This window comes from Oncorhynchus kisutch, linkage group LG7 (assembly GCF_002021735.2).
Source record: "Oncorhynchus kisutch isolate 150728-3 linkage group LG7, Okis_V2, whole genome shotgun sequence".
Lineage (NCBI taxonomy): Eukaryota > Metazoa > Chordata > Actinopteri > Salmoniformes > Salmonidae > Oncorhynchus > Oncorhynchus kisutch.
The window spans coordinates 36,141,830-36,163,898 of NC_034180.2; the positions used below are offsets into that span (position 1 = coordinate 36,141,830).

Genomic DNA, 22,069 nt, shown 5'->3' on the forward strand with positions numbered 1-22,069 from the left:
TCAAACACCCAGATTATCCCTGAAGAACTGACACTTGGCTGATATGCATGTACTGTAACTTAGATGGAGTCATATCTTGCTCTATTGAGATACCTGCCTTAGAGGAAATAAGTTTGGCAGGGCGGAAGAGGGATGGAAGAGAGGGAGGGTGATGAGCTCATTGTGTCAGGGTGTTGAGATGGAGCCAAATAAAGACAATAAGAGACAGCGGGAAAGAAAGTGAGCTTGTGTTGGAGATCGATGCGGTTAGTTCTCTGGTAATGTGTGTGTGTGTTTCTGGATATGTGTGTGTGTCTGTGTGTGTGTGGCTTCGGGTGGGGCACTGTGCATTATGACTACATGTTCAGGAATGAAGGGAGCAGTGCCAATTCTTTGCAGAGGCAGTGAAGTTTGGTTGAGAAGCAGGCAAGATGGGTCTGAGTAGGCTGGTTGTGTGGTCTGGGCTCTGCTCCCCCACACCCTAACACAGAGAGGGGCATGATCAAAAGAGTTGAAGTCGATTTAACCCAATGGTGCAATGCTTGTGTACTATTGATGCAAATGTTTTCCTTAAATTAGTGGAATAGCTAGGATTTGGTTACATAAATATGTTTCTATAATTGACTCCCTCTCTTTTCTCCTTCTCTCTCTCTTAGGGAGTAGGTCCAGTGTGAGGTGGGATGTCTGGCCGTGAGTCTGTGGGAGACCTGATCCCCCAGGACGTTGCGGAGGTGTTTGCCCATGAGAGGCAAACCAAAGGGGGCCGTAGGAAGAAGCGTGGGGGCTCCCTGGGTCGGGCCTTCAGCTGGTTCAAGGGAAAGAAGAAGAAGGAGGTCAATGCTAATGGACAGATCCAGGACTTTCATTCAGTTGGTCCAAAGACTGGCATGATCTCCCCACAGGGCCACAGCCAAGGTAAGAACAACCTAACAGGTTATCCACTATGTGGAGCAGGTTGGCGTTTATTGGAATGAGTCTTGTTCTTGAGGAAGAACTGAGCGATTTCTGCTAGATGGGCCAGCTGCAAAGTACAAAGTTGGCTATATTGTAAAAATGTATGAAAGCAGAAATTAGATTTTTGGTCTTAATTTAGGGTTAGGCATTAGGGTTGGCAATGTGGTTAGGGTTAGGTTTAAAATGGCTTTTATGACGTTGTGGCTGTGCCAGCTAGTAACCACTGCAGAGCTGCCTCCAGAACAATATTCATGATGAAAAACATTAACCCACCTATGTGGATCCTCACTCTCCACTATGTGATTGACTATGTTTTAACATTGTTTAGAAATCAAAATATGTTTACTGATATCTCTCTTTCTAGACTGTATGTGGCTCAGAGATTATGGCACAGACTGTAGCTTGCTGTTTGTGAACCAGGTTGTTTGTTTATTGATATCATTTCAAGTGGGGCTAGGTAGCTATAGTCTAGTCTCTGGATTGTGGTGTTGGGTGTTCAGAAACAGTTCAATATATTGGTCTTGCACACCAAAGCATGTTTGCTCTCTGGAGGACAATTTCTGACTCGCCAGCTACCCTTTGACCTCCCCAGACATTGTTTGCCGTGAAGAACTCTTGTCAGTCCTGTTCTGTGATACCCAACCAATCTCCAGCAGTGTTCAGGTTGCAGACAGGTCCAGATTCCAAACTGTCAAACATTGACGTAGACTCATAGAAGGGATGAAATATGGCTCACTTACTTACGTTTGGTCATACAGAAATATACATATGTTAAGACATACAGAAATGTACGTTTAGACATAAAGAAACTTACACAAGTTAAGACAAAGAAATATTCACACATTTAGACATAGAGAAATTAATAGCTTATTCACATAGAATGCTCTTCAATCAGAGGCACCGCGATGAGATTGAAATTTACATAGCTATATGTACTATATATGAGAGAATGTTGAACAATATCAGTAATTCCTTGTTTAGTCAGTGTACTGTATCGCGTGGTATTGACACGTTTTTGGTTAAGATGTTTTCAATGATTAAGAGTCGCTGTAAGTACCAGCTTGACTTTCATTCCTGCTAAATGTAATGTTTGGAAAATCACACCAACAATCTAAATGATGCAAGCAGCACAACACAGAAGCACAAACACACACAGGCCAACACTTTTGTTTTCTTTGGGAGCCCATTTGTTAATTGTCATTTATTTCCGCTCTTGCAAGAGCACAATAGCACTGCTCAGTTTAGTAAGAGCTGTTTTATGTTTGTTTATTTGTCGGTTCTAGTGTAGTCTTGGCTAATTGCTCCAAAATAGTGCCTAGGGATTAGTGCTTTTTGAGGTCGCTTCGGTTAGATCATGAAAAAAATAATCGTGTTTATTTAAATGTAAAAACATTTTATGAAATCCATTATGAAAAAATGACTTAAATTATTTTAGAGCTTTCCTCAGCCATCATCAGTCTTTTTACTGACACTGACAGTGTGTTGAATAGTGTAACACAGAATGAAACAATTAATAAGAGCCCCATGATGGTAGTGAATATACATTACTGCTTATCCAGTGGCGTAAAGTACTTAAGTAGTACATTAAAGTCATTTTACTAAAAGTAATTTTTGGGGGTATCTATAATCTACTATTTATATCTGACAACTTTTACTTCACTACATTCTTAATGAAAATAATGTACTTTTTACTCCATACATTTTACCTGACACCCAAAAGTACTCGTTACATTTTGAATGCTTAGCAGGACGGGACAATTTACCATTTCACACACTTATCAATACAGCACATTGTCATTCCTTCTCTCTGATCTGGCGGACTCACTAAACACAAATGCATCTTTTGTAAATCATGTCTGAGTGTGGGAGTGCGCCCCTGACCATCCATACATTTTAAAAACAAGAAAATGGTGCCGTCTGCTTTGCTTAATAGAAGGAATTTTAAATGATTTATACTTCTACTTTTACTTTTGATACTTAAGTATATCTTAGCAATTACATTTACTTTTGATACTTAAGTATATTTAGAACCAAATACTTTTAGACTTTTACTCAAGTAGTATTTTACTAGGTGACTTTTACTTGAGTAACTTTCAATTAAGGTATCTTTACTTTAACTCAAGTATGACAATTGAGTACTTTTTCTACCACTGTGCTTATCACATATCAACCATAATTGATTCACATTTCTTAGTCTACTTTAAGAAAATATTTCAATTTTGTATATTACTTAGTTTTTATTAGATGTCTTTATTATTTGTCCATTCCTTAGTTATCATCTCCTGCTCATGCAGTAGCAGCCAGCCAGACTGGCTGTAATGTTATTTCTGTGCTCCCCATTGAACAAGTCATCCTATATAGCTAAGCTAGTAGCTAGCTGGCTGACAATTATTTTACTAGTTCTTCAAAGTAGATGAGGCATACTTTCAAGACTGCTTATTGCCAACTACCACAACTATCAATTGGGTAGAGCTACCTCATGAGCTGTCTCTATCCCTCTCGTTGTTGTGTAAATTTCCTCTCTCATGAGGTCTCATATATTTTAGGGGCGAAAATAACTCAAATGGTCTGTGCGTACCCACCCTGGCCTACAACTACAACTTCCAATCAGCCCAGCGTCCCACATAGTACTTGACAAAAAATGTATTGTGAATCATTTGATTTCTCTCTAGAGAAACGTCGTGTTAAGCTCACAAAAAACTAAATGGTCTTCAAGTAATTGACCCGACTTCAGTTAATTAGTTGTTTAATTAACCGAAAGCCCCCCCGACATTTTGGTTAATCACTCAACACTGCTCCATAGACCGTATCCATAAAGCATCTCAAAAAAGGTCATAGGAATTCTGTTAAAACCTGTTTTAAGACAAAAAAAACTCCCAGCTCAGAGTAGGTTATATTAGGATGTTAAGACATTGCCCAGGCAAACTCTGAGCCAGGAGTAAAATCAACTCATAAAAGTTTATCTGAGCTTGTAATCACGAAAGTTTGAGGTACTACAAAGGAAAGATAGTGGTGATGCTCATTAACGTTGCAAATGATGTGGAATAACCAATCGCAATGAGGCATCGGCAGGTGTGAACTCTATAACACGGTTCAGACAACCACAGTGAATGTGACTGTACATCAAATGTTGCAATGGTAAAACGTTTGATATAATTTTCGCCAGACATGATCACTTTGCCTTCTCTTAATTATCGCCTAATATGTTGACATACATAACCTTATTTTTTTTAACCAATTCTGCTGGTTGTTAAAAGCAGAGTTTTGACAATATTACCATTATATCTGCTAAGAGTTCTGTGAGAGAATGTAAACTGTGAGCGGGGGAGATAAGGTATTTCTCCCCAGCCAAGGTCAGCACGGGCTACCTCCCACATTGTGCATAGCAGGGCACAGGCCTCCCCTGGAAGATTTTCCTCAGTTTTCCCTCAGATCTCTTTGAATCCAGTTCAGAGTGCGCGTAGTGTTCCCATTTGGGTTTACCAGTAGGTGGGGCTACTAACTGAATGGACTGCTCTCCAATGGTGTACAACTGTAACACCTGGAAATGTGATATAATGTTTACCTGTCTGGTGAAGGAGAATTAGAAGTGAATTTGATACATTTTACTCACCTTTTGAAACACTTAATTGATTCAGTATGGTTGGGTATTGCTGTTGTGTGAGTGGATTACCCACTGATGCAGCCGTAATGAGAGGGAGGCCACAAAGCTTCCCTTCAGGTTATATATATCATCATAAACTAGGAAGTATTCATTATTCTATATTCATTATATTCCAGATGTTATTTTGCAAGCCAAGGCATTGAGCTCTCAGCCATGAACACGTGGTGTGTTCTGTGTTTGCGCTGGCAAGTCACTCCAAAAGGCAGTTTGCTTTTACCAACAGCGTGACTGGCTCAAATAAGAAAGCAACTGACGATTCTATGAGAAAACATCCAGAGGCATAGTACCAGGCATCAGATACTGAAATGCTCCTGGAAAAGCTCACAATAAATTCCTGCAGGTTAACCATATTAAAATGAATGCCAGCTCATTCTGATGGTGATTCACAGTGATACCAGAGAGGATGGGGCCCATCACCCACCCCACCTCAGCCTGGCCTGGGCAGAGGGCTGCTGTTGGTATGCACCCAGTTAATTAAAGCCCCAGCCAGAACAGTTACAGTAAGTAGGAACAAGGGGTTCTGTTTCTGATGACCCAACCTCCCTTCACATAGATCCCTCCCTCCTCACCCTACTATGAATGAGATGAAATAGGTTTCTATCAGAGATCAGTGTCTGGCTGGGGATTGTGCGTGTTGGTGTATCCAAACAATGCTAATATAATAAACCTCAGTCTGACAGATAGTTGATGTGTGTCTTGAAACAATATCCTCAATGGATGGGGAATGAGAGGGGATCTACGATGGTTGGTTTAGATGTTTTTTTAGGTTGGCACGGGCATATGGCCTCTTGTTCAAAACTTTCGGTGAGAAATTGAGGATGTCTTTTGTTAAACAAATCCTTCGTCCAGTGCAACCCCCTCAGAAGAGTGTTTACCCCACCTTTGCTCTTGGTGGGAATGTATTGGTAAAAATGGACCATGGAGTTTGACCCAGACATCATGTTTGAGTGCACAGTAGCTAGCAGAGATAACGGTATGCTCCTGGACCCGTAACTGTGTTGACACATCCTCCCGTGATGTCCTGCGATAACCAGGACAATGACTCACATGGGCCTAGGACACAGAATTACATAGGCTACTGACCCATTGGGTGGTTGCTGGCTGTGTGATTTACCTGTGTGCCCTGTATGCTTCACCTGCATGTGTCTCAGCACTCCTACAGTGTGTTATTTGCCTGCAGTGCTTTTGGCCCAGTTGATCCTGTAAGTAACCTAGTCAAGCCAAGCTGTTAGCCAGCCTAATGCTGCTGTAGTCTCTCATATCCTGTGTTCTCTACAGTGGGACTTCCGCAGGCTCACACTAAGCTGAGTGAGAGGGGCATAAGGAGACTGAGGAGATGCCAGAGTTATATGGTGCTGCTGTAAACCTGGCACCTGTAGAAGGTCACCTGGATTCTTGATCTGTAGACTTTTGATCTGTAGACTTTATAGAGATTCCATGCATTCCTCAGCACTATACACACTTTTCCTTAGAGCCCAGGCAATGGTGTTCCTTTGTACGTGTGTGTGAGTGCGGTGTGTGTGTTTGTTTAAGAAAAATAGGGAAGGTCAAATGTTCTCAGCGATTTGTCCTTCTAAAGATTGCACAGATTTCACCACACCACGGCCATGCACTGCAGTATTATAATTTTACAGAGGAATGCTGTACAGTATTTCATTTATGACTTTCAATGTCTACACTCAGTCTGTTGTTTTTATGAAATAGTTTTCATTAAATAGTTTTTAATCATAACAACACCAACAACATCTTTAACCTCTCTTGGGTAGGGGGCAGTATTTTCACCTCCGGATGAAAAGCGTGCCCAAAGTAAACTGCCTGTTACTCGGACCCAGAAGCTAGGATATGCTTATAATTTTGGATAGAAAACACTCTAAACTGTTTCCAAACTGTTAAAATATTGTCTGTGAGTATAACAGAACTGATATGGCAGGCAGAACCTGAGAAAAATCCATCCAGGAAGTGGAATTGTTTTCATGTGGCTGTTTTTCAACTCAATGCCTATAGAAAATCCAATGGGTTAGGAATCAGATTGCAGTTCCTATGGCTTCCACTAGATGTCAACAGACTTTAGACATGGTTTCAGGCTTTTATTTTGAAAAATGATGAGTAAACAGCCATTTTGGTCAGAAGACAGAGGAACTTTGCAGACCTGATTGTTATATTTCCATTCTATTGAAAATGGTATTGTGCGGTTGAAATATCATTGATTATAAAGACAATAAACAACCTGAGGGTTAATTATAAGTATCGTTTGACATGTTTTTATGAACTTTACTGGTACTTTTAGTATGTATTCGTCTGCCTGCTGTGACCGCATTGGAGCCATTGGATTACTGAACAAAAAGTGCCAACAATACAGAGATACAGACATAAAGAGGGACTTTATCAAACAAAACGAACATTTACTGTGTAACTGGGAGTCTTGTGAGTGCAACCATATGAAGATCATCAAAGGTAAGTGATTAATTTTATCGCTATTTCTGACTTTAGTGACTCCTCTACTTGGCTGGTAAATGTTTGTATGCTTTTTTACATGGAGCGCTGTCCTCAGATAATCGCATGGTATGCTTTCACCGTAAAGCCTTTTTGAAATCTGACACAGCGGCTGGATTAACAAGAAGTACATTTTTAAGCCGATGTATAGCACTTGTATATTTTATGAATGCTTATTATGTGTATTCCTGTTTTTTTTATTTGGCGCTCTGCAATTTTACCGGATGTTGGCCAGGTGGGACGCTAGCATCCCACATACCCTAGAGAGGTTAACCATTAGAAGTTCTGATAGCTAAGGATTCCGCAATGCAGTTAGCTTGTTCGTATCCCGGATTCATGCAAAAAAAAACACAATAGCTAGCAGTTAACCATCATGCTACCAGAGCAAGATAACGCTAGCAGTGCTAGAGTCAAAACACCAGTGTTATGTGTCTACGTCTGGGCTCAAATAGGCTAGGTGCGAGATGATATCTGCGCAAGAGGAGGAAAATAAGGTAAAACTGATAAATTAACTTAAATTCTTTGTCTGTTCCAAATGTATCATCATCAAGCAGCTTAGGGAGGAGATTCTCTGGCTGCTAGCTCAGCTGCGGGAAAAACAAGACGTGCTTTCTAAGTACTTTGATGCAGCCCAGGCACACAGACTGTCAGTTTTGAATGCCTCCTTCAGCCAAGTGGTCAATGAGTCAGGCGGTACTGACCTGTTCCAATCCACTGGACAGATGGTAAGCTCAACTCCGTGGCCAGAGGGAGACTGGACACTGGCAAGGCAAAGGAAGTCGGGTGGGAGGTAGTCTGGTCGGCCTCCATATATCCTAGAAGATCAGATCCAGCTATTAAACAGCTTTGCCCCACTGGAAGCGGACGTACTGGCCCCGGGAGTCAGCTCTGATCCTGGGAGTACACCAACAGCCGTCCAGTGGCACGATCCACAGCTCAGCCGGTTGCTAACCAAAGGAATCAAGGTCTTGGGCCCTCCTCCATCTCCCCGAAGTTTCCGACGCCATCTGCTTCTACTGGTACATGTGCGGTGAGTCAGGCTGGCATGAATCAAAGCACAACTCCTCCTGCCCAAGGCAAACCGTTTTGTTCCCCCTCTTTCTTCCCCATTGGATTCCATCATAACCACCGTCGTGGACAGCTCGATAGTGAGAGACTTTGGCCTGGCTGCGGTCTGTGGTCCGACCAAGGTCCACTGTCACCCAGGCACCCGTGTCCAAGACATCAACTCTCTCCTGCCCACAGTTCTAGCCAACTACTCTAATATTGGCACTATTGTCACTCATGTTGGATTTAACGACATTCGCTTTCGAAAATCTGAGGAACTGAAGGACTAAAACATTCTCTTGAACACCCTTGTTTGCACAAGGAAGAGAACTGTCATCTTTGGCCCCCTGCTGTACTATAGAAGGGGTTCATAACGTTACAGCCGCCTCGCTGCCCTAAATTAGTTCCCGAAGAGAAACGGTAAAGACAGGAATGTCTCCTTTTGACAATTTTGACTTGCTGTAGGAGAAACCAACACTTAAAAAAAGCCCAAATGTAGCCTGAGAAATAAGATTAATGAAATTGACAACTTATTAACATAAAAAAATATTTATGTTCTAGCCATCTCTGAAACACACTTAGATAATTCCTTTGATGCAATAGTAGCTATACATGATTCGAGAATATATCAGACAGATAGAAATGCAAATGGAGGAGGTGTTGCCATGTATGTCCAGAGTCGTATTCCTTTTAGCCTGAAAGAGGATCTCATGTCAGATAATGTGGAGGTAATATGGCTACAGGTTCTTCTGCCTCACCTAAAGCCTATTGTCGTAGGAAATTGCTATATACCAAGTGCTAAAAGTCCATATTTGGACAATGTGTGAAAAGTTGGATAATGTATGTGATCTCAACAGAGAGGTATATTTTCTGGGTGACCTACTGTAAAATTAACTGGTTGTCATCAAGCTGCCCACTAAAAAAATATGCTTCAAGCTGTAACCAATTCATACAATCTGGTTCAAATCATCAGTCAACTTACCAGGGTATTTAAAAACAGAACAGGAACTAAATCATCCATGTTTATTGATCACATCTTTACTAATGTTGCCAAAATCAGCTCTAAAACACTATTCAAACCCATCGGATGTAGTGATCATAATATAATAGCCATATCCAGAAAGAACAAAGTTCCAAAGACTGCCCCTAAAATGATGTATAAATAATAATACAAGAGGTTTTGCAATGATTCCTATGTCGAAGATGTGAAAAATATTTGTTGGTCTGACGTTGCTTCTTCCGGTTACTGATAGGCATGCGCCCATCAAGAAACTGACTGTTAGAACTGCCAAATCCCAATGGATAAATTATTAACTGAAAAACTATGGCTGAGAGGGATGAGGCAAAGGGAATAGAAAATAAGTCTGACAACACTGCGGACTGGGAAACATACAGTAAATTGAGAAATCACGTAACTAAACAAGAAGAAGAAACTATATTCTACTATGGAACAAAGATACATTATATAAAGATTGATAGTAAAAAAGCTTTGAAGTACTATAAATAAAATTCTAGGCAAAAATGAAAACTTGGCTCCATCCTTCGAGGCAGATGGATTGTTCATAACATAACCTTTTGATATTGCCAACGTCTTTAATAACTTTTTTGTTGACTAGATTAGCAGACTTAGGTATGACATGCAAACAACAAATGCTGAGCCTTCATATTCATGCATAATGGACCAAATAATGAAAGACAAGCATTGTAGTTTTGAGTTACACAAAGTGGGTGTAGAAGAGGGGAAAAGCTACCTGGTACTGACAACCGGGATGGTAAATTACTGAGGTTGATAGCGGAATAAATTTGCACTTTGTCACATAGGTGTTGCTTTTATCCAGGTGGGAAAAGGCAGTCTGGAGTGTGATTGCGTCATTTGTGGATCTGTTGGGGTGATATGCGAATTGGAGTGGGTCTAGGGATTCCGGGATGATGGTGTTGTGAGCCATGACCAGCCTTTCAAAGCACTTCATGCTGACCGACGTGAGTACTACATGGCGGTAGTCAATTAGGCAGGTTGCCTCACTTTCTTGGGCAAATAAAGGTTAGATTAAAAAAATCCTTTGGACATTGAGCTGGAGGTATCCATTATGTTCTCTGCAACAGGTCAAGCACAGTCTGTCGCTTGTACAGCCTGGTCTCATAGACTAGTACATTTAAATCCGGGACACTCAAATTTGTATGATGTTATGTTTGGTATGGTTGCATAAGATAGAAGGTTACTTAGCCAAAAAAAACTAAGTAAGGTGGTTGGTCGGGCGTATCCCAAAGGGTGCGTGTTTGAATCTCAACACGGACAACTTTAGCATTTTATCTAGTTAGCAACTTTGCAACTACTTACTACTTTTTAGCTACTTTGCAACTGCTTAGCACATTAGCTAACTATAACCTTCTAACCTTAACCCTTATTCCTTAACCCTAAATTAAACCCCTAACCTCAAGCTAATGTTAGTATTAGCCACTTAGCTAACATTAGCCACAACATATTGAAATTTGCAACACATTTGTTTTGCAAAATTCAGAACATATTGTTTTGTTTACATTCAATAGCATCTATGCATCACATGATTATGCATAGTATTGACATCAGATGGAAGGACCAAGGACACGGATGGTAAATAAATGATTCTGGCAGTGTCTGTTTGTGCGAAGTTGAGGATCTTAGACTTGTATGTTATGGTGCTGGCAAGACAACTGGTTACTCAGGGAAAAAATGAGATTGAATCATGACGTCGGTGTCACGCCCTGACCGTAGACAGCTTTTTATATCTCTATTTTGGTTTGGTCAGGGTGTGATTTGGGTGGGCATTCTATGTTCATTTTTCTATGTTTTGTATTTCTTTGTTTTGGCCGGGTATGGTTCTCAATCAGGGACAGCTGTCTATCGTTGTCTCTGATTGGGAACCATACTTAGGCAGCCCTTTTCCCACCTGTCTTGGTGGGTAGTTAACGTTGGTTGCAGCACATAGCCCTTAAGCTTCGCGGTTGTTTTGTATTGTTTATTGTTTTTGTTGACGACATTTACAAAATAAAAAGTAATGTACACTCACCACGCTGCGCTTTGGTCCACTTCCTTCAACAATGGCCGTGACAGTCGGTGATCTTCAGGTCGGAAAGTCGGAGCTCTAGAAAGAGGCTTGAGTTCTCAATCTAAAATTCCGAGTTGGATGAATATTCAAAATTAATTTCCCCTGTCGGAGCTCTTTTTTATTTAATTTTTTTCAAGGTTCCCAGTTTTCTTGAAAGCACTGAAGCCCGAAGCAGGAGATTTCCAACTTCCCAGTTGTTTTGAACTCGGTATTAGACTCAACGTTCATGTCTGTTGATAGAATTGGTTTCAGACTGTTGAAGGTACAAGGACCAAGAACCAGGATTGTTGCTGTTATTGTACCGTGTGACTTACTGAACACTGGAATTGTGATATAATCATTTCCAGGCCGGTTTAGAGAAAGCAATTGTATCAGTAGAGAATGTACAGGAAAAATGTGTGGGGGAAAAAAGAATTGCTGCAGTGTAGCCGTTAATGTTGATGATGATTGAATACATGATGCACGGAATGTTAAGGCATAAGTGTATGAAAGCTTTTATTCTTATTTTAAATGTATGTAGTTCTGTCCTTGAGCTGTTCTTGTCTTTTAATGTTCTGTATTGTGTTGTGTTTTATGTTTTGTATGGACTGTGGACCCCAAGAAGAATAGTTTCTGCGTTAGCAGTAGCTAATAAAAATCCTAATAATATAGTATGGCGAAGCATGTAATAACATTTACATTTGAATATTTGGGAATATTAGTCAGCACACCCTGATTTTGAGGAGATCAGATTGTGTCTATACAGTGCCAGCATGCATGCCCTCTAGTCCTATCTGTATGATGTGTTGGGGTTGGATTTCATCAATCATTGAGTCTAATGCTTAGTTTAATCATTACCTGGCCAAGCCTCGTGGCGTTCAACAACCGTTATTATTTATGAAATCATACAGCATTTATTGTAATGTTACACAGATACGTTACACTTTCTTCTCACACACTACTGTCACGGCATGAAATTTATTTAAAACTCCAGTCCACAAACTAGTTTCATGATGATTGCATTATAGGAAGTTTTGAGTCTTCAGTGGACATTGTGGTACTTTAATCTAAAAAGATATACATATTTTTATGCACGACTTCATGAATGGCATGCTAGAGAAATAGAGCAATGCAGCTTTAGTTTATGTCAATTCCACTCTGACAAAATGGTCACTTAAAGTCGAGGTGGTTACTGGGGTAATTGTTTTTCCTTCCCAGAACGCACAGTTTTTTTCATGTCCTCAAGGCATGAGGTAGGGATAAGCAGCATGTACATGTGCACACAGAGAGAGACCTGCCCAGTGGAACCTCGCCACCCAGCATTCCCACTGTGCTGCTGCTTCTACACCCGTTGCAGGTTACTGAGAATACTGACTTCTGCAGGCATTGTGCATGGAGGAGTAATGGTCCCAGATCAGTTTATTCTGCTTGTCTTAGATACACTTAAACGGAGGCCTAGGGTATCTACCACAGATCAATTATGATCAAGCAGTGTTTGTTTTAGTATTACTAATAATGAAGTATTTATTTTCCTGAATGTTTTTCTAAAACAGCTTGCCATAGGACATCTGTAAAGCATGGAAGCTTAACACTTGTCCTTGAGGGCATAGTGTCTCCTGACAGTCTGGAAAGTTCTCCCTGCTGGTCTAGTAATGTAAATGTTGAGCTCCTGAGTGATTGTGTGACCTGTATAGCTGTGCCTTGCTGAAATGTGCGTGCCCTAGCAAGTCTGACTGAATTTTTCACATTCTCCTTCGTTCTCCTGCATTCTTTTTAATGGGCTTTTATCTGGTGCTTATCACTAGCTAAGCCCTTTGCTGTGGTGCTGCCTGGCAGGGATGTGGGGAACACTCCTGACCTTTAAGTGTTTTTAATTAGAGAACGACAGGTAAGTACTCTGGTCTGTTACACAGGATCTCTGGCTTTAATTGATGTAATTACTGTGATTATCACATTTACTGTGTCTGGCTACTAATTCTGAAATTTGTGTGAGCTCAAGTCATTAGGGGTGTGTGTGTAGTTGAATGTGTTTATTCGCGGCATGCATGTGTGCTGACATGTTAAAACCTGAGGGATTGTCATGGCCTGTAGTGTCTGAAGATGAAATGGACTGGAATGAGGCAGACCAGACATCTGCAGGTATATCTATTACACAGGCTCATATCTGCCTGCCTACCTCGTAAGAGAAGTCTTCTTCATCGTAAGAGGGCACTGTTGAATGTTTGTTCCTAGTTTCACCAGAGGCCAAGTGTTGTGTAAAACTCAGTGGGCCACAAGCTTAGACCTGGCCTCATAAATTCTCTAGAGGTCGACCGATTATGATTTTTCCAACGCCGATGCCGATTATTGGAGGACCCCAAAAAAAAGCCGATACCGATTAATCGGCCCATTTTTATATATATATTTGTAATAATGACAATTGCAACAATACTGAATGTGACACGTTCTGACCTTTATTTCCTTTGTTTTGTCTTTATTTAGTATGGTCAGGGCGTGAGTTGGGGTGGGCAGTCTATGTTTTGTGTTTCTATGTTAGGTTTCTGTTTCGGCCACCATAATTTGCAAATTCATTCATTAAAAATCCTACAATGTGATTTTCTGGATTTTTTGGGGGAGAACTTGCACAATTGGTGGCTGACTAAATACTTTTTTGCCCCACTGTATGTGGGAACTCCTTCAAGACTGTTGGAAAAACATTCAAGGTGAAGCTGGTTGGGAGAATGCTAAGAGTGTGCAAAGCTATCATCAAGGCAAAGGGTGGCTACTTTGAAGATTTTCAAATATACAATATATTTGGATTTAACACTTTTTTGGTTACTACATGTTATTTTATAGTTTTGATGTCTTCACTATTATTCTACAATGTAGAAAATAAAGAAAAACCCTTGAATGAGTAGGTGTGTCCAAACTTGTGACTGGTGCTGTACATAAAAAATCAAATGTCTTGTACACAAACTTGGTGACACACGTGTCGTATCATTCACTATAAATGGTAACAAAAATAGAAATAACCAAAACTATTTACAAATGGTGTTAGTTTTACATCCCAGGTGTAGAAGGTTGGATTTAACTTTCACCGTTTAATTTCACCACCCCCAGTGCAATGCTTGCACTGCTTCCCTTTGTCTTTTGGCATGTGTGCTGTGGAGAAAGAAAGCATTTTACTGCATTTTACTGTCCAGAAAGGAGGGGAGCAGTAAAATGGAGGGGAGCTGGTAGTAGCCTATCATATAGGTTGACACCCCCCATGCTGGCATTGTAGGCCTTCACAGAAACAGGAATGGGGACATTCTTCCTTTTTTACTGTCCTTGACAGACATTGTTGTTATTGAATGCCTTATGCTGTGTGGTGAGCATGGTTACTTCCCTAGTGTCCTTCCATTTCACAAAAAGCTGATTCTGTTAGGACGAATGGTGCCACAGACCCTATTGTCTTTTTCAAGAGGTCTATGAAAGTGGATGTAGAATCATCAGACGGGGTGATTGACATAGCAGCGGGGGGGGTGAAGACCTTGATCGGCGGGGGCGCTTACTGGAGAGGGGTGGCTCCCAAATGTCATCATCCAAATCCTCTACATCCTCCGCTCTGTGGTGAATAAAATAAAGGGACATATTGTTGTAAGACACACAGAATTACAGTTGACTAAATTTACAAAACAACATTACTGTAATGTAAAAACACCAAGCCTAAACGTTATCTGTACAGTGACTCACATAGGTGTGAAGCACACACACACAATGCAAACAGTAACACCTTGGAGACAAAGGCAGAGGTGAGAACCACAAATAAACAATGGCTATGAGAGTTTAGTGGCCTCTCCAAAGTTACAAGGGTGAAACTTAGAACAGCAAACAATGAACTAATATGAAACATTGACAATAACTGGCCAGGTCGCAGTTGTAAATGAGAACTTGTTCTCAACTAGCTTACCTGGTTAAATAAAGGTGAAATAAAAAAACATTTAAAAATTAAAAACTACTTTGGAATTATATAACGTAGGCCAACGTAACAAGTAAATTCTATGTAAACAAAATCCAAAGCCCAAAAAGCAGACAACTTAATATCGTAAATTAGCTAATATAAAGTCATGAAAATAATTTACTTACAGATCTAAAAGTGGATCCAAACCTTCTAGAAAGCAATCCTCATCGGCCGTGTAAAAATACTAGTTCTCCCAAATCGCTCCCCTGTTCCGAACCAGTATTGTATTTAAAGCTTCTATGTCAGTATACTTAATCATAGCTGCCTTTTTTTTAGCTTTCTGTTCAATATTCTTAGTTTTAAGATTATTTTCCCCCCTTGAGAAGCAATCTTTTATGCTAAAGCAATGAAATATGTTTACAATGTAGCGTACGATGTAGCGAGTCAGGTAGCAATAGTTCGCATTAAAGGTTCTAGGCCTTGCTTTGTCCCACCCAAGTCAACTGCATATCTCTGGAAAGCGTATCTCATTGGCTACAACACTGTCAATGTGCCATAGTAGCCATTTTTGATGCGCAAAGATATAGTCACTTGGGGGACGTTCGATGTTGCCATTAAGTCATACATCATCAGATAACATTGGTAATAGGCTAGATTTGTTCATACCAACCTAAGGATTAATTTTATAATCTCGATGTAGCTATAGCTCAAACACAGACCAAATTGAAGCTTACCTTGTAAGATCTCAAACTGCTCTTAAACGCTAGAAAAACTAAATGCATGCTTTTCAACCGATCGCTGCCCGCACCCGCCCGCCTGCCTAGCACCACTACTCTGGACGGTTCAAATACCTAGGTGTCTGGCTAGACTGTGAACTCTCCTTCCAGACTCATATTAAACATCTCCAATCCAAAATTAAATCTAGAGTCGGCTTCCTATTTCGCAACAAAGCCTCCTTCACTCACGCTGCCAAACATACCCTCGTAAAACTGACTATCCTACCGATCCTTGACTTTGGCGATGTCATTTACAAAATAGCCTCCAACACTCTACTCGGAAAACTGGATGCAGTCTATTACAGTGCCATCCGCATTGTCACCAAAGCCCCATATACCACCCACCACTGCGACCTGTATGCTCTCATCGGCTGGTCCTCGCTACATATTCGTCGCCAGACCCACTGGCTCCAGGTCATCTATAAGTCTTTGCTAGGTAAAGCTCCGCCTTATCTCAGCTCACTGGTCACCATAACAACACCCACCTGTAGCACACGCTCCAGCAGGTATTGGTCACTGGTCATCCCCAAAGCCAACACCTCCTTTGGCCACCTTTCCTTCCAGTTCTCTGCTGCCAATGACTGGAATGAATTTCAAAAATCGCTGAAGTTGGAGACTTATATCTTTCTCACTAACTTTAAACATCAGCTATCTGAGCAGCTTACCGATCGCTGCAGCTGTGCACAGCTCATCCTATCGACTTACCTCATCCTCATATTGTTTTTATTTACTTTTTTGCTCTTTTGCCACTAGCATTTCCTCTTCCACATCATCACCTGCACATCTATCACTCCAGTGTTAATTTGCTAAATTGTAATTACTTCGCCACTATGGCCTATTTATTGCCTTACCACCTCATGCCATTTGCACACACTGTATATATACTTTTTCTATTGTGTTATTGACTGTACGTTTGTTTACTCCATGTGTAACTCTGTGTTGTTGTCTGTGTCGCACTGCTTTGCTTTTTCTTGGCCAGGTCGCAGTTGTGAATGAGAACTTGTTCTCAACTGGCCTACCTGGTTTAAATAAAGGTGGAATATTTTTTTTGCTGTTTGGTGAAAACATGTAAAATAAACATTTTGACTCTTGTGGCTGGTGATCAATAACAGTAGGTCACAGGCAGACAAATAAGGCCTCATCATGATCTGTGGAGCCCTGGCTTTCGGTGTGAATCGACGGGTTCCGTCTTTATTTAGTTTACTCTCCAGAACTCTAAACGGAATTTAGGTTGTAGCCATCTTGAAATGAGGTCCTCGGCTCGGCCTGCTCTTATATATTCGTATGGCCAAATATGGTAGTAAGTCACACCAAAGGTCTTAAGGCATACATCAATAGCCAAGATACTCAGCTTTCCGCAGACACCCTGCCTTTGCGGATAGGGGCTACCGTTCTCATAGCAGACTGAATTGAAAAAAACAATCTATTAAGGTCCCCAAATATGGGGACATTACATTTAGGAGGTTAAAAGTCTGTAGGATCTGGCAGACAGCAGCAGATCGAACATTCAAAGCAGCAAAGAATGTCTGTCTGTCTGTCCATTGCTTTCTCAAAACACAGAGAGGCATGTTAGGACAGAGTCAGCTGTGTTTGTGTGCACCATATGAAGTCTACCTGTGTCAGAATGTATCAGCGCCAACCTGATGACTGCTAGATCCTGGGTAACAGGCGAGAACTCATTCTGATGATTTCCCTCTCGCCTAATCTGACTCATTAAATAGACTCTGTTACTGGTTGAATAATCATGTCATTGACTTAATTCCTGAAAGACTAATACCTACCCTTCAGAAAGTATTCATACCAGTTGACTTATTCCACATTTTGTTGTGTTACTGCCTGAATTCAAAATGGATTAAATATTGAGTTTTTTCTTACCCACCTACTTACCATACCCCATACTGAGTGAAAACGTGTTTTTAGAAATGTTAGCAAATGTATTGATAATGAAATACAGAAATATCTAATTTATATAAATATACACACCACTGAGTCAATACTTTGTAGAACCATTTACCAATAGTGGCCCTTCTTTGCGAGGCATTGGAATACCTAGCTGGTCTTTGGTTGAATTTGTCTTTGAAATTCACTGCTCCACTGAGGGACCTTACAGATATTTATTTGTATGTGTGGGGTACAGAGATGAGGTAGTCATTCACAAATCACGTGCAACACTTATTGCACAGAGAGTGAGTCCATGCAACTTATTATGTGACTTCAGCTCATTTTTACTCCTGAACTTATTTAGGCTTGGCATAACAAAGGGGTTGAATACTTATTGACTCAAGACATTTCAGCTTTCAATTTGTAATTCATTTCAAAATCTTTCTAAAAACATAATTTCACTTTTACATTATGGGCGATTATGTGTAGGCCAGTGACACAAAATCTACATTTAATCCATTTTAAATTCAGGCTGTAACACAACAAAATGTGGAAAAAATCAAGGGGTGTGAATAATTTTTGAAGGCACTTTACCATTAGTTTGCATTATCGACTAGAGCTGTAACTGTAATGCAAAGGGACATAGTTAAATGCTCAGCATTGTTCTCTACATTCAATTATGTGTCAAATGTAGTGTACATTCATAATATCACACAATCTCACATGTTATTTGGATTTCATTGAGTCTGTAAGCTGATCTTTGATGTCAGAGCATTAAGCTGTTGGGTATCATACATATTAGATTGGGTATTGGCACTGAAATCCCTGGAGTAAACATCAGTTTGGGGGCTCACAGGATCAGCCTCCCTCTTAAATCCTACTGGTGTTCTATTAGACTCCAGTGACAGATGGGTTACTACTGTGATTTAATATGAACTGAATTACAATAGGAACGAACAAAAGGCTGTGGGACATCATCAGACCCTCTCCAAATGCTGTGTCTGTCTGCGTGTTTATGGTATTACTATTTCCTATCTGTGTTTCACTGGTGTATTTATATTGTAAATCTATTAGTGATTGTGGCTGTACTTACATTTTTCCATTTCATCCTCCTGTTCCTGTTTTGTCCCAGTCTACAAAGGGCTCATTTCTCTCTTATCCATGAATGACAATGTCATGTTGCTATAATCATAATCATAATCAAACAACCAATCTATGCAAAATATGCTGGTAGAGCACAGACAGAGCCACTGATGGTCCACATGATTCATGTTGCCTAAGTTCCATTCATCCTGGTGAAATACCTAGAGCACTGTGTGAAGGTCTGAGTCATACAGCATGATGATAACATGGAAATGTTTTCTGTTTGCTCAGATGTTATACATTCCTTGTCATGTTTGCTCACTGCACAAGGAGGTAAATAGACAATTTTCCCAGGTTGAGATGAAGTTTGTACATTACAGTAGTACACATCTTCAGACATGCCCCATGGGAAGTAAGGAGCGTCAGTTGCAGATTTGCTAAAGGGATGTAAAGTAGTAAGAGATATTAGCCTCTCCACATAATTCTTGCCAGCAGTAAATCGCAGGGAATGATGTATTCAGTTTATTACTTCAGTCCAGTTAGATCCCATTGACCGTGTTGATAGATAGAAGTAGTTAGGTACATGATTTCATTGTGTAACATTTATTCTATTGTGTATTCTCTCCCAACAGGATTGATCTTGTTTGATAACTAAAACCTTCATAGTTTCTAGCTCCTTTACTCCACCTTGTGGTTCAGACTTCAAAAGGAACTCGTTCTCCAAGGATTACTAGATCTCCTCATCTCCTCTGTCAGTTAGACCAGAGTAGTTTTCAGAAATGGCACAGTAGCTAGTCAATATGATAAGTGGCTGCTTCAAGCAGATAAGAGCTTCAACTGTCTAACCACTTTTCCTCTTTCCCTTTGTGTGTGTCTGATCCCAGCATGGTCGGTGTCATAATCACGTTCTGACCAATCCAGGGTCAGCATGTCCACAAACAAGGAGCAATGGGATCAGTTGCCTGGGGTATGAGGAGGGGGGTGTTTGCGTGAGGGATGGGCAGAATTAGGCTGCTGGGATTAGTGTCTGAGCTCTCATTGTCTAGTGATGGAAGTGTAACCACTAGAATTGGGGAATAATAACAACAACATCAAGCAAGATCTTTTCTACCCGGTTCACTGAATTATTTTGTCTGTATTGGATGTTGATCTACCCTGCATTTTTAGTTCTACTCACTGGGATAGTTTTGAATTCCTGTCATTTTTCTAAGGATAAGATCTGTTTTTCTAAATTTAAGGGGGATTATATTACCATGGTGTCTCAGTAGCCATGGTGGTGCTTTTGACTCAGAATGTTTGTCTGCCAGTGCCTTTGCTTTTCAAGAGGAAAGGTGAGTTACAGTATATAGGCTAAGTACATGGGTTGAGTCCTGGACATTCTCAGACAGGGTTTTCATTGATTATACATACCTTGAATTATTGAAGTTGAAGTTTTATGGTCAAGCGAATGTTCCTTCTCTAGGAGATACGGGCAGGGTTAACTGGTTCAATTGATGTGAGTTAGAGTGAATTCATTAGTGAATACCTGTTGTCATAAAATGTATATCAAACTGTTTGCTATTGGTGTGATACAGAGGCTTGGTAAGCCCTGAAGAGCCATTCTAAACTATCTCCCCTTATGATGTTAAAATGTTGTCTAAATGTATTTTGGTGACTCTGTCACTGAGAGGTTGTATTTACTTAACTGGGATACTGTAACTGTCTGAAAAACATGTCATTCATCAATCATTCTTACTGAATTTACAGTTTGTGTGAACTTGCTATTGTTAGGAGGATAAAATTAAAGTGGTCAAAGAGGGTGTATTTCCAGGGTGAACAGCCAGAGATGGTGCTTTATAGCAGGGATCGCTCAGAGCACATGGTCCACAGGACTAATTCCAGCATGGTCTTCCTAGCCCCACAGAACATGTACAGAACATGGCTAAATATAAAGCAGCTTTGATTAACTAAAGATTGCAGGCTTACCACATGGCCACGGCTGCCCCTCACTCTCAGCATTACTTAACTGGTTATCACCTCACTGATCCTAGATCTGTTCAGGACTGCTGTCCTCAAGGGACACTATCCTGCTACTGTCCTCATGATAACCCTATGACACTGCTACTCTGGATTATATGAGAGGAGGACTGTTTGGGGAATATAATGTCTGGTTATGTCAATGAAGCCTGCTGGGATTTGTGGTTCATTTATCTTGATGCAATGTAGTTTTGTCAAATGTATTTTTCATTTGTTTACACATTTCTTTATTTTGTATTATATATCCACTCACATTCTATCTCTTTCTCCTCCCAGCAGTCCCAAAGCAGGAGGATGAGGGGACTCACGTCCCTTCACACGTCCAGGAGAATGTGTTCATCGAGGGCAGCCGGCCCAAGTACCTGGAGGACCTGCACACTGAGGCCCAGGAGGGACTCAAACTTCAGCAGCAAGAAGGTACTAAAGACCCCTCCAAATCCCTCCAAATACTCACACTTAATCCAACACCTACCCCTGATAAGATTAATGCTTTAAGTGAAGTACTGTGTGGTACTGTATTTGAAATATTTTGACCTTTATTTCAGAAACAAATAATGGGGTGGATTACCAGGATGACCAAAGCATCACTGTAAGTTTCCCATTCTACATCTCATCCACGGTTCTACATCAAATCACTAAACATTGTCCCATCACAAATTCACACCATTCACAGCTGCTCTAATTAAGTGTATACTAATAATTTACTTTGGAATTTTCTGTGATTTCTACAGTCAACAGTGACCCGGCAGCCTGACGAGACTGAGAGTGACAGTTACAGAGAGAGGAGAGGCTCTTTGTCAGACAGCACTATACTAGACACCATGTCCCAGGTCTCAACGCGCTCCGCTGTCTCCACACGGTCCTCACGGTCAGGGCTGACCCGCCAAGGTAACATGACATGACCATAACCAGAAAAAAATTCATACTGGAACCACTATAAAACCTTTTTCAACCAGTTTGATTTTCTTTGTCTTCAATGTGTTTCAGAGTAAACACAGGAGGGAAAGCGGCTGTTGGTTTTTGTTGATTTTGACCTAATATTTCTCCTGCTTTTTGTCTCGTTCCACCAGCATCAACCTTCAGGCCCCTGAAGTCAGAGAAGAAGCCAGAGAAGACCAAGGCCAGGAGGAGACACAGGAGAACCACAGTTATGGGGATACCACAACACATCCAGAGGGAACTGGGTACG

At 40.7% G+C, this 22,069-nt stretch overlaps 1 protein-coding gene across 3 annotated transcripts in view; it reads left to right on the forward strand.

Moving 5' to 3' along the window:
* The window catches only part of LOC109893765 (uncharacterized protein KIAA1522 homolog), a 44,603-nt gene that overhangs the window by 16,541 nt on the left and 5,993 nt on the right, over window positions 1-22,069 (forward strand). For all 3 annotated transcript variants that reach the window (XM_031829029.1, XM_031829028.1, XM_020486978.2), the window contains 5 exons: window positions 636-894; window positions 21,157-21,297; window positions 21,426-21,469; window positions 21,612-21,768; window positions 21,951-22,064. In XM_031829029.1, the coding sequence (XP_031684889.1) occupies window positions 660-894; window positions 21,157-21,297; window positions 21,426-21,469; window positions 21,612-21,768; window positions 21,951-22,064 (691 nt within the window). In that variant the 5' untranslated portion in view covers window positions 636-659. The remainder of the gene's footprint in view (window positions 1-635; window positions 895-21,156; window positions 21,298-21,425; window positions 21,470-21,611; window positions 21,769-21,950; window positions 22,065-22,069) is intronic.